Source organism: Microtus oregoni, unplaced genomic scaffold, assembly GCF_018167655.1.
Source record: "Microtus oregoni isolate MIOR12 unplaced genomic scaffold, Mior012 000148F_ref0000004, whole genome shotgun sequence".
NCBI lineage: Eukaryota > Metazoa > Chordata > Mammalia > Rodentia > Cricetidae > Microtus > Microtus oregoni.
In genome coordinates this window covers 430,579-446,330 of record NW_024544798.1, presented here as the reverse complement: position 1 = coordinate 446,330, position 15,752 = coordinate 430,579, and the positions used below count along the sequence as shown (strand labels likewise).

The 15,752-nt window shown below is 44.7% G+C and overlaps 2 protein-coding genes across 2 annotated transcripts; one reads left to right on the top strand and one right to left on the bottom strand.

Moving 5' to 3' along the window:
• Positions 1 to 10,753: 10,753 nt before the first annotated feature.
• On the bottom strand, positions 10,754 to 10,935 carry LOC121444937 (40S ribosomal protein S29-like). The gene has a single exon (XM_041646882.1). The coding sequence runs from the start codon at positions 10,933 to 10,935 to the stop codon at positions 10,765 to 10,767; it is 171 nt and encodes a 56-aa protein (XP_041502816.1). The 3' UTR covers positions 10,754 to 10,764.
• A 691-nt stretch (positions 10,936 to 11,626) lies between these two features.
• Positions 11,627 to 14,797, top strand: LOC121444926 (interleukin-9-like). Its single transcript, XM_041646873.1, has 5 exons — positions 11,627 to 11,749; positions 11,854 to 11,889; positions 12,333 to 12,365; positions 13,464 to 13,595; positions 14,681 to 14,797. Exons 1-5 carry the CDS (start codon positions 11,627 to 11,629, stop codon positions 14,795 to 14,797), a joined length of 441 nt encoding a protein of 146 aa, XP_041502807.1.
• The last annotated feature ends 955 nt before the right edge of the window (positions 14,798 to 15,752 follow it).

The window sequence follows — 15,752 nt, the reverse complement described above, 5'->3', positions numbered from 1 at the left end:
TTTGAACAACACTATCATGTCACGAGGGAGTGAGGAGCAGAAAAAAAATTCAGTGTTTTTAGAGCCTCTACCTCAAGTACCCAAAGAAGATGCTGGAAACTGAGCAGAGTAGGACCATGAACCTTGCTCTTAAGTTGTGTCCTTACGGCATCAAAGGGCAGAGCCCATCCTGTGGGAAAAGAAGAGTTCCTGAGATCAATGATGACCAAGATACCGCCTGTAAGAGCTGCTGCGTGAAACAGCCTCCAGCATCTACAGGAGCGGGTGACATCCACACAAGTAGTTCTCATATCTTATGCCCCCATCCTCAGTCTCTAAGCTGCTAAGGTATACCTGGGGGCCCCGAGACTGAAGACTTGGGTTTAGTCCCAGAGCCCATAGGATGGAAGTAGAGAATCAAGTAACGTAAGTTTTGTCTCTGAGTTCCACATTCCAGTGCGTGCACAGCCCTCTCCAAATAAACGGGGGGGGGGGGGGGGGAGTTTAAAGTATACATGTAAATTATTCTCTCTCCTTGTTAAGGACAGAGAGAAATTATTTTGACTCACACAATTCCCAATTGGAGGTTATCTCAACCACTAATACTGATTTTATTATCTTTCTGAGCAAAAACCCATTTGCATTAACAGAGCTAAACATCAGAGGTGTAAAATACTCAGCAGTTTAAATGGCCCATTCAATGCAAATGACTCTCAGTATGATGGCTCTTCTGAAAGAGCAGTTCTTATCTCTTTCCTAGCTAATTGTAATTCTCACCATTACATTGCATCAATAAGGTGAGGGCAGGTTGTCAGAGAAAGGAAACCATGTTCTACAGTCACCAAAGACAAGTCTCAGTGGGACACTAATAGCAGTGAGCATGCCTGGAGTTGTCTTGGTGTCTAATACCATTTCCTTGTAAATGGAACTAGAATTCCTTAGAGACATGGAAGCTTCTAGAACTGGGGCCAAAAAAAATAGACAATATGAGCCTGGAGTATCATGGCAAAAGAAAGAGAGAAAAAGGGAGGGGTAGCAGGTCTTTCTTTGGACCACCAGCTCCCAAATAATCATACAGAGACCTATTAATTATGAAAGCTTGGCCTTCACTTAGGCTTGTTCCCAAGTATCTCTTAAAAATTAAATTAACCCATTTAAATTAATCTGTGTTCTGCTACATGGCTCTTTACCTCTCCTCAAAACCTTACATCCAACTTCCTTGGCTTTTGGCTGGTGAATCCCTCACCTCATATTCTTCCCCGAGTTCCTCTCTCTGCCCAGAAGTCCTCCCTTTCCTCTCCTGCTTAGCTATTGGCCATTCAGCTCTTTATTAAACCATCAGAAGGTGCCTTAGGAAGGCAAGGAAGGACAGAGACACATCTTCACACTGTGCAATCAAATACTTCATAGTTGAGAGGGGGAAAGGAGGAAAAATAGAGGGAGGAGGAAATGAAGGGAAGGGGAAGGGAAAAAAGGGAAGAGAGGAAAAGATGAGAGGAGGGAGGAGAAGAGGAAGGATTACTAAATTTAAAGAGCCATGTTGATGAACTCAAAGGACACACAGAAGACAATCTCATCAGGCTCTTGGTGGTCAAAGTTGGGGTGATGTGAGCGATAAGTAAAGCATCATCAGATTATAAGATGAAAGGTAGCACACACACAAATCTATATGGGCACTAAGTACTGGGAGACCAAACGCCCACGTGTAAGAATTCTAAACCATTTGTGATGACATCGAGAGGCAGGGGGCAGCTGGTGACTGCCCAAGTACACCCAGTGTGCAGTGGCTTTCTTCCAAAGAGCATCTTATGGGGAGAGGAGGGAAATGATTCTCCTCGCTACAGAGAAAAAGCAGGACCACCTCAGCTGAGCAACCAAGGCTCATCAGGACTGAAAGCACTGACAATATGTACCTGTGATGTCAAAGAACTAAATTTTTTTTAAAAAAAAAATATTAAAGTAGAGAATGCGATCTCAAGATTAAATGAGCCAACCTCATGCTGGTCAGAAATAGCCAAGGACAGCCATAGCTGAACACTTCCTGGTACAGTTTCTGAGTTTCCATAGAGAAGGTCATGCAGATAGAAAGAACTAAGGGGTTTCCTGCAGAGAGGAAACAACAATAGCTTCACCAAAGGGAAGATGGAACTGAAGACAGAGACTTTAAACATTCTATAGAGGGGCTAGAGCGGCTCAGTGGGTAAGAGTACCTGCCACTCTTCTGCATGAGTAGAGTTTGGTTCCCAATATCCATGTCTGGCAGGGACCTGATACCCTTTTCTGATTTCCTGCATATATATATATATATATATATATATATATATATATATATGTGTGTGTGTGTGTGTGTGTGTGTGTGTGTGTGTGTGTGTGTGTGTGTATGTATATATGTATGTATATATACATATATATCATATACACCCAAACACACACACAAGTAAATGAATCTCAAAAAGAGTGTGACCGAGTGACCTCCAAGACGAATTTCACAAGATGCTATAGGTTGTGTTCTGAGAGCAGCTGTGTGAGCTTGTACAAGGCACTGGGCCTTTCAAGCCCCCATTTCCTCATCTTCAGACAAGGGCATCAGCCACTTCCATGATGGTGAGTGGGTCCCTCACTGTTGTAGTGACTTCATATGTACAAATTCACGGATCCTCTCTCTATGATCAGGCTCAACAGGGACACCATGTAATACAGATTTTACTATCACCCCCTCCACATGCATAAAGTCACAGATATACACATGGCAGAGGTTCTCTGGCTCAGATCTATACCATCACTACCATGCTTTAAAGACCCCTTATAGCCGGGCGGTGGTGGCGCACGCCTTTAATCCCAGCACTCGGGAGGCAGAGGCAGGCGGATCTCTGGGAGTTCGAGGCCAGCCTGGTCTACAAGAGCTAGTTCCAGGACAGGAACCAAAAGCTACGGAGAAACCCTGTCTCGAAAAATAAAAAAAAAAAAATAAAGACCCCTTATGGTACCTCCCAGGGTGCTATGGGGATTCAGCAGAACAATGTGTTTTAAACCTGTCAAAAGATCAGCAATTGTAGATCTATTTGTGTGGAAGATAAAACCAGTGTGCACCTCACAGAGCTAGGAAAGAAGTGAGAAAATATATCTAAATCAAAGAGAGAATAAATAAAGTTATATAATGCCAAATTAGTGTGCTGGTTTGAATGAGAATGGCCCCCAGCATCATCTGTTTGAATACTTGGTCCCCAACTGGTGGAACTGTTTGAGAAGGATTAAGGAGGTGTGGCTTTGTTGGGAGAGGTGTGTCACTGGGGTTTGTGGCTTTAAAAGATTCACATCATTCTTTATGCTTCTCTGCTTCATGTTTGACTATCGAGCTGTGAGCTCTAAGCTACCACTACAGAACTGTGTCTGCCTGTGTGACGTCATGCTCCTGTCACGATGTTCATAGAGTGTAACCCTCTGAAACTGCCAGTCCCCAAATAAACCTCTTCTTCTGTAAGTTGCCTTGGTCATGGTGTCTTATCACAACAATAAAAAAGTACCTAAGAAAGGAAATTTAGACAAAAGTTGGTGCCAGGGTAGGCCACTGCTATAACAAGTTGCCATTTTTCATGTGGAAGCTATTGGCACTTTGGATTTAAAAAGCAGTTAAATGCTGGGAGAAGGGCTTGATGGGCCCTAGTAGGATCTTGGAGGATGGTAGTACTGAGAGCAATGCAGACTGTGGAGACACAGCTTAACAGGCTTCAGAGGAAAAGGATATTAGCAATAGGGCCTAGAGATCATACTTGTGAATTCTGGCAAAGAATGTGACTGCTTCCTGCCACTATCCTAAAAATTTGACTGAGGCTAAATTGTAAAGAATTGGATTAGCCGGGTGGTGGTGGCACACGCCTTTAATCCCAGCACTCAAGTGGCAGAGGCAGGTGGATCTCTATGAGTTCAAGGTCAGCCTGGTCTAAGGGAGAGTTCCAGGACAGGCTCCAAAGCTACACAGGGGAACCCTGTGTTCAAAAACAAAAACAAAGAGGAGAGTATTGGATTAATTTCCTTAGCAGGGGAAAATTCAAGATGGCCTAATCTTGACTATGTTTCATTGCTATTAGTAATCACTCTTACGCAGGTCTACAGTGAAAATTAAGAAGACTTTTAAAAGTTAAAAAATTAAAAAGAACTGGAATGTCTGTAAAGAACAAAATATAGATGTTTTACAAAGTTTTACTCAAGAGAAAATTGGATATAGTATATAATATTTTAATTTTGATTTTCAACAAATCCCAGGTCATTTTCTAGAAAAATTAATGTCAAAAAATTAAGAAGTGGGGAGCTGATGGGTAGAAGGTAATGTGCTACTAAGTTTCTATTGTGGTGGGTTGTATTTGGTTCTGACTACTCAGTTCTCTCCAGACCCCTGGTTTTTTGGCTGTGCCATCTTCCAGAGTTCTGAGCAGTGAACCAAATGGCCTCCTTCAGTTACTGATCAGTCATATGACTTGCTTTGATTCTGCAGTATTGGCAGATCTGATTAGAACAGAAGCATGCTATGACCCTTGGCCTTGAGCTTGGTATACTTCCATATATATATGAAAAATATATCTGGGTTACCCAGTTAGTCTCAGGTATATGAGCGGCAAGTACATCATTCAAGTCCACGTAAGTTCAACAGATCCTTCCAGGAAAACCCAGCTGAGCCCCTAGATGTGTGCAAAGTTAATGAACATTATTAGAAGCTAGTGAGGCATTGAGGTTGCTTGTTACACAGCAAAAACTAACTGCTTCATTTAAACATCAGTAATAACCAGTTGGAAGACACACACTGTGAGGAAGACTTGTGACCTGTAAAGGATCTGGTCTTCTGTCCTTGTGTCTCTCATCCCAGCTATTCTCCATGTAACAGCCAGAGGAGCCTTCCTAAGATCAGACCAGTTCATGTCTTTCCCAGCCTCCTCAGAGTCGAGTGTGGAGTCCACCCTCACCGCCTGCAGGGCTTTCTGAGATTTGTCTTTTTGCCTTGGACCATAACTTCTCTAACCCTTTGCAACAACCCATAGAAACACTAGCTACCTTGTTGTCTGTCCCTCTTGCATGGTAGGCACTGGAGCCATGAGGCCTTTGTGCTTCCTATCCTTTTCCCCTGCCAAAAATGCTCTTCCACAGCTGTCTGTGTGACTCAACCTCTTGCTCTCTTTGAGCCTCTGTCCAAATCACCCTCACTGGAGAGGCTTTCACTGGCTCCACAACAGGCCAGAGCTATTGTGTAGCTCTGCTCTCCTCCCTATCCCCTTCCTCCTTGCTGGCGTTTGTCTTCCTCGGTGCATCTCACCACTGACACAGGGCCAGTACTTTTATTTTTACTTGTTTCTCAATGTCTTTTTGTACTTTCTAAAATGTAGGCTCCACACCAGGAATTTGGTTCTCGTTCACTTCTTTATCACGGGAGACCAGAACAACGATCAGGATATAAATCCTCAAAAAATACTGTTGAATAAATAGGTGAACCTAGAAAGAAATTTCATAAAAATGCATGGAACTTGTATGAAATAAAAGAGCAAGTCTATAAAACTTAGTGTTTAGTAGAGGGCTCATCAGCAAGATCTTAAGGACAATTTAGATATGTTTACAATAATCTAAACTGTTCTGTAAGAATGAATGGTAAATGCTGGGAATATACTAACTAGTTCACCACGTGAGAGGACCTATGCTGGGTCCTTAGAACTGAAATAAAAGGGTAGGCATGTGTTCTCTATCATCTGTTAAGACGTTTAGTAGGTTAAAGAAATAAAATCTTGGAAACACCTGTGTGAACAGACATTTCACTAGAACAGACTACAGTCTGGAAACAGATCTGCGATCATCCATACTGATTTTCAACTTGATGGGATTTAGATTCACCTCAACAAATCTCTAGACATCTATGAGGGAGTTTCTAGATTGCATTAACTAACATGGGAATGCCCACCCTAAATGTGGGTGGCACCATTCTCTAGGCTCAGATCCTGGGCTAAATAAAAAGAGAGCTAGGTGGGCACTAGTAGACATGGCTCACTACCTTCTGACGGTGGATACAATGTTTCCAGTCACTGATACAATGTGTTCAGTCACTGGTATGGCCAGTCACTGATACAATGTATCCAGTCACCAATACAATGTGTTCAGTCACTGATACTATGTGTCCAGTCACTGACTCATTGTTTTCAGCCACTGATACAATGTGTCCAGTCACTGATACAATGTGTTCAGCCCCTGATAGTCTAGTCACTGATACAATGTGTCCAATCACTGAGACAATGTGTTCAGTCACTGATACAATGTGTCCAGTCACTGTTCCTGCCCTGTGCCTTCCCCACCGTAAGGGACTGTAACCTCAAACTGTGAGCTGAAATCAATCTATCTTTCCTCAAGTTGCTAGGATGTTGTGATGACAGCTTTGGGACAGCGACACAATTAATCTCTACCTCACTGTGACAAAACATGGTAAAGAAGAAAAGATTTGTTTTGCCTTCTGGGGGGCAGGGAATAAATTCCATCCTGATGGGAGTGGCATGGTGGCAGGAAGAAGAAGCCAGTGGGCCACACTGAGCCTGAAGTCTGGAAGTCACAAGTGATGGCTCCTTGTGCTCAGCTCAGTTTTTAAAAAACATTTTTAATATTTATTTATTTTTAATGTATGGGTTTTGCCTACATGTATGGCTGTACACCACTTTCATGACTGGTGCTCAGAAAAAGGCCTCAGATCCCCGGGACTGAAGTTACAGATGGTTGTGGGTGCTGGGAATCTGGTCCTCTGGAAGGACCCCTCAACCTCCTCAAGAGGAATGAGGTGAGTCCTCTCATCTCAATTAGCCTAGATAATCCCCCCAAGTCAGACCCAGAGGCTTCCCTTTTGAGTGACTCCAGGTTCTGTGATGTCAACAGCGAAAGCTACCTCTGCCCTAAAGGGACACACTACTTTTTTGATGACATTAAGCAGTCTTGGGATATGGGTTGTGTGGAATGGGTCAACAGAAATGGGGATTGAATCCTGGCATTGTCCACAAGCACACAAGCTTTGGGAGTTGCTACATTCCATTCAAGCTGCAGATTCTGTGGCTAAGACAGGGTGCTCAACACCTCAGTATCTATTTCCATATAAATATATCTGATTTTCCAGATAAAAACAGAGTTTTAAATGGTTGAGAAACCGTAGTATGATCCAGTACGGAACAGTGCTCTATATAACTTTATACGATGAAAGGTTTGAGTGATTCTAAGATTTTCAGTGACTACAAGAGTCATCAGTTCTTCTATGAGCCACATGGATGGCAATAAATTGGCCAGAGCCAAGGGGGTCCCTACAGTGTCTGAGAAATGGGGCAAGTTTCAGGTAGAGACAGACTATGCTGACTTAGGCTGTGGGAGCCCCATTTCCAAAGGTAAGCTGGGGTTATTAGACAGCAGTAGGGAGTGAGGAGGGGAGGAATGGACCCTGGGTCTCAGGCTAGGGAGAACAGGTAAACAGGGAAGAATGTTACATGTCCCTGGGTCAGAAAAAGAAGAAGGTGCTTAGGGGAGATTCTGGGGCAGTCAGTGATCAATGGTGTCCAATTAAAAATCAACCTCTTCAGGGGGAAAATGCATCCAGAGGAACCTTACCCCCATCATAACTGATAAGAAATATTGACCTAGAAATTTCTATTTGGTGGAGAAATTAGTGTTAGAAGATTCTAGGAACTTGTTATCTCTTTACTGTTTAAAATGTGGATTTTTTTTTTGTTTGTTTTTTTGGCTTGGAAATTTTGTTATTTTAAAACAAGAAAATTTTTTGGTCATTTTGTGTTGTGTTTTCCTAGAACAAATAACCATTTTGTTGTATTCCTTGAGAAACAATCCATGACACACGAGCTTTTTAATCACACAATAAGTATGCTAAGCTTTATCTTTGGAACAAAATAAATGGTTGATTATTGTCTCCCGTCACTTATTGCTGAGGTGTTATCTTTGTTGGATCTTGGCCTGCATTTTGCTCCCCGGCCTCCCTGGTAGCTAACGTCAGTGAGTCATTCTCAAGTTGGGCGTGTTTCCTGCCTGTTATTTGCATACTTGAATTTTGATGCTGAGAAAATCCTAGAAGTCAAGCTTCAAAGGTCGCCCAGGGCTTGGACAGTGCCTGCTGTTTTCGATGGTGTTCAACTGCAGAGCTTCTGTCGTGGGCCTGCTCCTCTTTCAGAGCTGAGTGTGTGTGCATGTGTGTGTGCTGAGGGCGGGGGTGGTACTTTACAGAATGGGAGTCCCAGTCCCACGGCCCTTCCTTGAGCAGCCTCGATGAGAGCAAGCTCTGCAGCAGGGGCTCAGAGCACAAGGATTGCTCATTACCCCACTCGTTCCTCAAATGCATTCATGTTCAGCCACTTACAACATTAAACGATTATCTGCTGGGTACGGTGTGCTGGTTATTTCTAATAATGCATATGTCTAATGAGTCTTAACAGAAGCAAATGTATTAGTCATTTGGTCAGTAATCGCTAAGCATTTAGTAAACGTAGAACTTATTTTTCCTATTTCTATGAGAATGCCATTGGTATTTGAGTGGAAATCTCATGGACTCTATAAGCTACTTAGGGTAGTATAGACATTCTAAATATACTAATTCTCATAGTCCACAAGCATACATGGTCTTTCCCTTGTATGTACACATAGGATCTTCAGGATTTTTTGTCAGTGTTTTGTAATTTTGATTATAGGACTTGTTACTTCTTTGCTTAAATTTATTTCTAGGCATTTTGGGTTGGTTGGTTGGTTTGCTGCTGACCTTGAATCCCCAGGTGTGATCAATCTTGCTGCCTCAGCATCCTGAGTGGCTGGGGCTATGGGCTTGCACTTCCACACCTGACTTATCCCAAGGCATTTATCTTGTCTTCTTCAGCTTCAATGCTGCTGCTCTTGTTTATAGCGTGCTAACAGCATCGACTCATGTCTTTTGAGTAAGTTCATTACTAGTGTGTATAATACGGCTGGCTTCTATGTTGGATTATGAAGGATTTTATATCCTTCAGTTTTGTTGAATTCCCTTATCTGTGTCTTTTGGTAGCGTTTGAAGAAGCTGTTTTTTTAAATCTATATATTATGCCATTTTGAAGCAAGTAATTTGATTTCTTTGTTTCCTATTACTGATACCTAATTCAAAATCACTATTATAAAAAACAGCAAATATGGACAGGTGAGCGCAGGATGGGACTCAGGCACTGCAGGTGGAATGTGGATCAGTGCAGACTTCTTAGTGTCAAGGTTTCAGAAAGGAAAATCAGATTATCCAGAGACTCCAACGATTTAGCAGAGTGTGGCACCAGCTTAGAGGAAAAGACTGGCGGTGTACTGCAGGCAGAGTGTGGCACTATGACATCACTCAGAGTGTGGCACTGTGACATCACTCAGAGTGTGGTACTGTGACATCAGAGTGTGGCACTGTGACATCACTCAGAGTGTGGCACTGTGACATCACTCAGAGTGTGGCACTGTGACATCACTCAGAGTGTGGCACTATGACACCAGAGTGTGGCACTGTGACATCACTCAGAGTGTGGCACTGTGACACCAGAGTGTGGCACTGTGACATCACTCAGAGTGTGCCACTATGATGCCAGTTCAAATGCAGGATCAACTTACAAGTCTATGACGGACAGAAGAAGAAAGTACGTCATGTGTGCACGTGCAATGGAGCGTGGTTCTACCATAAAACTGAAAGCCCGTCATCTGTGGCAGGATGGACGTACCTGGAAGACATTATGGTGAAATAAGCCACAAGCCATGTCCTTTCTAACGTGGAAAGCAAAACTACTGTTCTCACAGTAGATGAAAGTGGAATAATTCCTAGGATATAGGAGAGGGAGAGGAAAAGAGAGATTGAAAGACGTTAGGTAGTAAGTACGAAGACACAGTCAGACGGAGGGAGGGAGTCCAAGAATAATACAGCCTATCAGTAGGAAGTTAGAGTTCACTGAAGCGAGGAACCCAAAGGCTCCTAAGGTGGGGCTGGAGAGATGACTCACAGGTTAAGAACACTGGCTGCTCCTGCAGAGGACCTAGGTTTGATGCCCAGCACCCACATGGCAGCTCACAACCATCTATAACTCTGATTCCAGGAGAGCCAATGCTCTCTTTGACCTCCATGAGAACTGCACACATGTGGTGAACTTATACATGAACACAAAACATTTACATATATAAAATCAAAATAAATAAGTATTTTTATAAAAAGCCTCCAAATATAGGCAAGTGACAAAGAGACGAAAAGCTGGTTGCCTTGGTTAACAGGGAGATGAAGAGCTGGTTGCACCCCCCAAAATACCTGTACTTAGGACTTTCTCCATATTCCTAGTTGTGTGACTTTGGGGAAATAACTTGCTTCTCTGTGCCTCGGTTTCCCCGTGTGTAAAATACTGAGGATAACTGTAGTATTTATACCAGTGGACCACAGAGAGTCTGCTCTCCAGTCACGGTGATGAGCACAACCGTGTCAGAGGTTGATGGACAAAGCCGCACTAGGAAACCTGGCAGCTAAGATGTATACAGTGGCTTAAGAGGTAGAAATGAGGATGACAAGTTAATACCCATCTCACCTGATGGCTTAATTTACCATAAAGTACCTAGGATGGAGACCGATAGGTTGTAAGTACTCTAGGTACGAGGTAGGGCCCTGTTTTAGTACTGTCTTGGTTTGTATTTTTTTCTTTTTTGAAGGTCTTCACTTTGTTTTATTCTTATGTACAGAGACTGGCATTCATCTTTTCCACTGGGTAGAGTCTTGAAGAATCCATTCAAGGTCACTTAGTCCAATTTAATGAAGCCGACGTCCTTCGCGTACTGCCGGAAACACTGGCGGCCCATGTTCAGCCCGTATTTCTGGATCAGACCGCTGCGGTTTGAGCAGACGCGGCAGGAGCAGGATCCCAGGCCGAACTTCCACCGGTGACTCCAGTAGAGCTGCTGGTGACCCATGTTGCCTCACTGATGGCCGACGAGCCAAAAGGGCCTTGGTTTGTATTTTGAACCTGATGCTACCCAGTGCTGCACAGGGTCTGTAGAGTCCAGGAACCCTCGAGGCTAAGGTTAGTAAGAACAGTTCCAGCATTCCTGTGCTTACAGGGAGCAGCTCCTCACACGCGCCACTTGCAGAGGCCTGAGAGGTTCTGAGCGTCTAGCAGTCAAGCATAGTAAACTGAGGCTACAATGGTCAGAGGAAAACCCCAATAAGTGAGAGGGGTGCCCTGCTTTCCCCTGATATCCCCAGCGTGACCCCTTCATTAAAATAGTGTGAGTGTCTGTCAGCATTTCCACTGATGAGAAGGGGGAAACACAGATCGGGGCTTTCATGGAAAGCGCCCTGATTCTCACAACCAGAATTCCTGCCTTTCAAGGGGGTGGGGGCAGATCTTTAACTTTTCCTTCAGCGTTTCAGAACCCAACTATTTGAAAAGCATCCTTTCTGAGGAACAGTATTTCCTGGCACAAGGCAGCCTTTGTCAAGTGACTCAGACTGATTGGTTTTCAATATCAATTGGCCTCAACTTACAGAGAAAAAGTGGGCACTGGGTATCAGTTTGATGTCAGGGTTTTTCCCTGTTTGAAGAGCTTTAAATACAGCTAGCCTGGAAGGTGCCAGTAGGTTGAGCTCCAGACTCCTGCCAAGATGTTCATGGCCTCCATCCTTGCCTCTGCCCTGCTCTTCAGTGCTGTGGGCTCTGCGCTGCACTGGAAATGCAGTACCATGGCTGGGATCAAAGACACCGACTCACTTATCCAGAAGCTGAAGGTAGATTTCTGGGGCTGGGGAGAGCTGGCCACTGTGTGTGCCATCCCTGGAGGGCGAGGAGGGCTCTCGACTCACTCTGGTTATCTTCTTTTTGCCTGCTGCAGGATGACCCTGCCTCAAAATGTAGCTGCAACACCAATGTGAGTGACTGATTTCTTTTTTTTAAAGCTTCTTTTTTTTAATTAATTTATTTATTTATTAAGGATTTCTGCCTCCTCCCCGCAACCGCTTCCCATTTCCCTCCCCCTCCCCCGATCAAGTCCCCCTCCCTCATCTGCTCGAAGAGCAATCAGGGTTCCCTGACCTGTGGGAAGCCCACTCAGCAGTAAAAAACAAGGACTTCTTGAATTTTGCATACAAATGGATGGAAATAGAAAACACTATCCTGAGTGAGGTAAGCCAGACCCAAAAAGAGGAACATGGGATGTACTCACTCATATTTGGTTTCTAGCCATAAATAAAGGACATTGAGCTTATAATTCATGTTCCTAGAGAAGCTAAATAAGAAGGTGAATCCAAAGACTTCCACATCTGTCTTAAAGTTCACAGTTGGAGTGCCCATGCTGTAATTTCTCTCTTGCAGGTGACCAGCTGCTTGTGTCTTCCCATCCCATCCGTAAGTACAGCTAAAAAAGAGCACTGGGTCGCTGTTCAAGCCTTGAAGAAAAATAACACAATTTACTTGACATTCTAAATTTTAAATTTTTACCTAAATGTAACTGTTATAGTATAGATCTTTAAAACTTTATCTGTCTGTCTCTCTGTGTGTATATAAATATATATATAATATTATACATATATATATGTTTAAGTTAGCACCATGGCCCTTGAGACATTTGAATATTTTTTCAGAGTCTAAAAATTATTGACTATCTTTTGGGATAAATGGCCATGTACAATGTGGAAACAATGGCTATTGCGCTCTGATTCGTCTGCTGATGGCTCCAGGTTTGTGGAACAAAAGAGCAGCATCAGGCATTGACTGTCCAGACATCACACACACCTCTCCCTTCTCCTTCTCCTTCTCCTCCCTACCCTTACCTCTTCCTCTTCCTCCATCTTCCTGCTGGTTTTCATGACTGACAAATGGCTCCAACCATTCTCTGGGAGGACAGTATCCAAGTTTGGTGCTGGGGATTGAATGGACCCCAAGAGAGCAGCTAGCACTGTGACAGCGAGGATGGAGCAGGGAGGCTCGGGTCCCTCTCTAGCTCTCGGTTAGAATGAGAGCACAGTCAGCCAGACCTGCAGCCACTGCAGGGCTCAGCCTGCAAGCAGGACCTGGGAGAAGCTGATGTGGTTAGGGAAGAGTCCGCCTATCCTCTTGCTTCTCAGGGCAGGATTTTAGCTTGTCTGAAACACAAGCCGTATCCAATGGCCTGTCTCAGCTGATGTGAGAAAGGCTTTTCCTTTTCTGTCCTTTCAAACGTGCAACCACCGGACATGGACAGGGCATGCCGGGCTGCCTTTGTCGGGCAGCAGGCCCACGTTTCCTGGACAGAATCTCCTTCTGAGTGTCGCTGCGAAAACGGCTCACCTTAAACTATTTAACACCATTTCCTAGAGTGTCGAGGAACAGATGCAAAAATAGCACAAGTCTGGGTGACCCTGGTTAAATTAAGTTGCTCTTTAAAAGTTCTCTTGGCGATTCCTTCTCAAGGGTGTCCCAGAGAGTTCTCATGAGCCCTTTTCACAAGTCCTTCTCGTTTACCAGGATGATTGTACCACACCGTGCTTCCTGGAGGGACTGTCACAGGTGACCAATGCCACACAGAGAACGGTTCACTCGACTGTTTTTATTAGGGTGAAAAGGACAGTTGAAAGCCTAAAGAGCAACAAGTGTCCGGTGAGTTCTGTGTTTGCGTGTGACAACTGGTTTCAGAGTGAATGCTGGCATCAAAGGAGTGGAGCCTTGGGGTCAGAGCTGCAGCAGAGTAAAGCTGTCTGCTCATCTCTGAGCCAATGAGAAAGGCCGGTAGTTAGAGTCAGCGGCCCTGGAATTCACCCTGCTGTAACCAAAAGCTGCACTCCAGAGAGTCAGACTATGGCCCACACAGCACTGGGCCAAGACTCCATGGACTAACCTAGGATGCAGCAACCTCTAAGTCAGCGTTTCTGTTAGCTTGTTGATGGCCCAAAGGGTTTGTAAAAAGACACCAAGGTCTAGGTAGGCACTTGACACCTCCCCCGCAGCCTATCAACACGGGCCACCGGGCCACCGTCCTTTCTCCCTGGGCCTTGGTGTTCATAGGAGCGTAGCACCAGCAGTATGAAGTGCTGTGGTTGGCCTGGCTGGTCAAATATCCATGCCCACCGTGGCAGCTGTCCTGGCTGCGCCACCTGCTCTGTCAGGCTGAGCATCTGCCTTAGAGACCAGCTTTAACTCTGTCACCCCTGCTAAAGGAGGACAGTAATACCCAGGAAAGTTATTTTTCTGAAGAGATTGTATTTAATAAGAGACTAAGTTGGGACTTAAACTCTGGTCTCTGTGAACCCAAAGTCTCACTCAGAACTACTGTGTAATAAAGTGGTCTTGGAAGGATGTTGGGGAAGGAGATAAAAAGTATAAAGATATTAGTCCTTAAAGAATCCCGAGAAAAGATTTTTTTTTCCCTAATCACATTTAAGGCCACGTGTGTGTGTGTGTGTGTGTGTGTGTGTGTGTGTGAGAGAGAGAGAGAGAGAGAGAGAGAGAGAGAGAGAGAGAGAGATGCATACAGACTCCTGGAATCCTGACCCCAGATTAACCCCCTACATAGTCTGTCCAGGATCACCTTTCTATTTTCCCTGCGTCTCACTCCTCTCTCTCCTGCCCATCAGCCTGTCCCCAAGGCTTGGGGTACACTGCAGTTGCTTGGAGACGATGGTCCTACGGTTGCTAGGTGTACACTGCAGTTGCTCACTCTATCTTGCCCTTGTCCATCTCTGCAGTTTTTCTCCTGTGAAAATCCATGCAACCAGACCACATCAGGCAACACGCTGTCATTTTTGAAGAGTCTCCAGGCGACGTTCCAGAAGGCAGGGGTGCTAAGGCGGAAACAAGAGTGATGATGAACATTATTTATTCTATTTATTGAATTTATAAAGCCTTTCCTTTTTAATTATTATAATAAAGAAATAAACTCAGCTCTTCTAGATCAGCCAGTTGTGCTCTTTTGTTCCACGTTTGCTTCTGGAATAAAGATCCACGGGGAAGGAGAAATACAAGCTGCCTCCAGGTGCTGTCTCCTTCCTTATTCGTTCCCGCTACTCGGAACAAACAGAGCTTCGAACGTTGTCATAGGTGGGATGGATCAAAGACCCAGTCATAAGCAGGTTCATAAGTCTGAGCTCAGAACTCGAGGCTTGAGCCTTGACTGGTCCGTAGGTGAGCAGCAATGCGAGACAGTGTGACAGGGGACAGCAGTAGAGGCCAAGAGCTGCCTGAGGGAAGCACAGGGCACTTCCACATTACCCAAAGTGGGAAGGGTCATTGTTTGGAGAGTCCAAGGGCTGAGAGACTCCTTGCGAATGCTGAAATGGGGGCTGGAAATGTGTAGCAGTGGTTCCGAGTCCTTGCTGCTCATCCAGAAGCAGAGTTCAGTTCCCAGCACCCTTGTCAGGAGGCTCACAGCCATCTGTCTCTCTAGCTCTAAGGGATCTGATGCCTCTGCCCTCCAAGAGCATCTCCACTCATGTGTACGTGCCCACATGCACACACACACAGCCTCTACTCCTGTGCACACGCCCACATGCACACACATACATAGTCTCTACTCCTGTGTACATGCCCACGTGTACACACCTACATAGTCTCCACTCATGTGCAAATGCACACACATAATAGTCTCCACTCATGTGCACACACCCACACATACATAGCCTCCACTCGTGCACACGCCCACACATACATAGCCTCCACTTATAAGCACATGCCCACACATACATAGCCTCCACTCATGTGCACATGCCCACACATACATAGCCTCCACTCATGCACATGCCCACATGCCCACACATACAT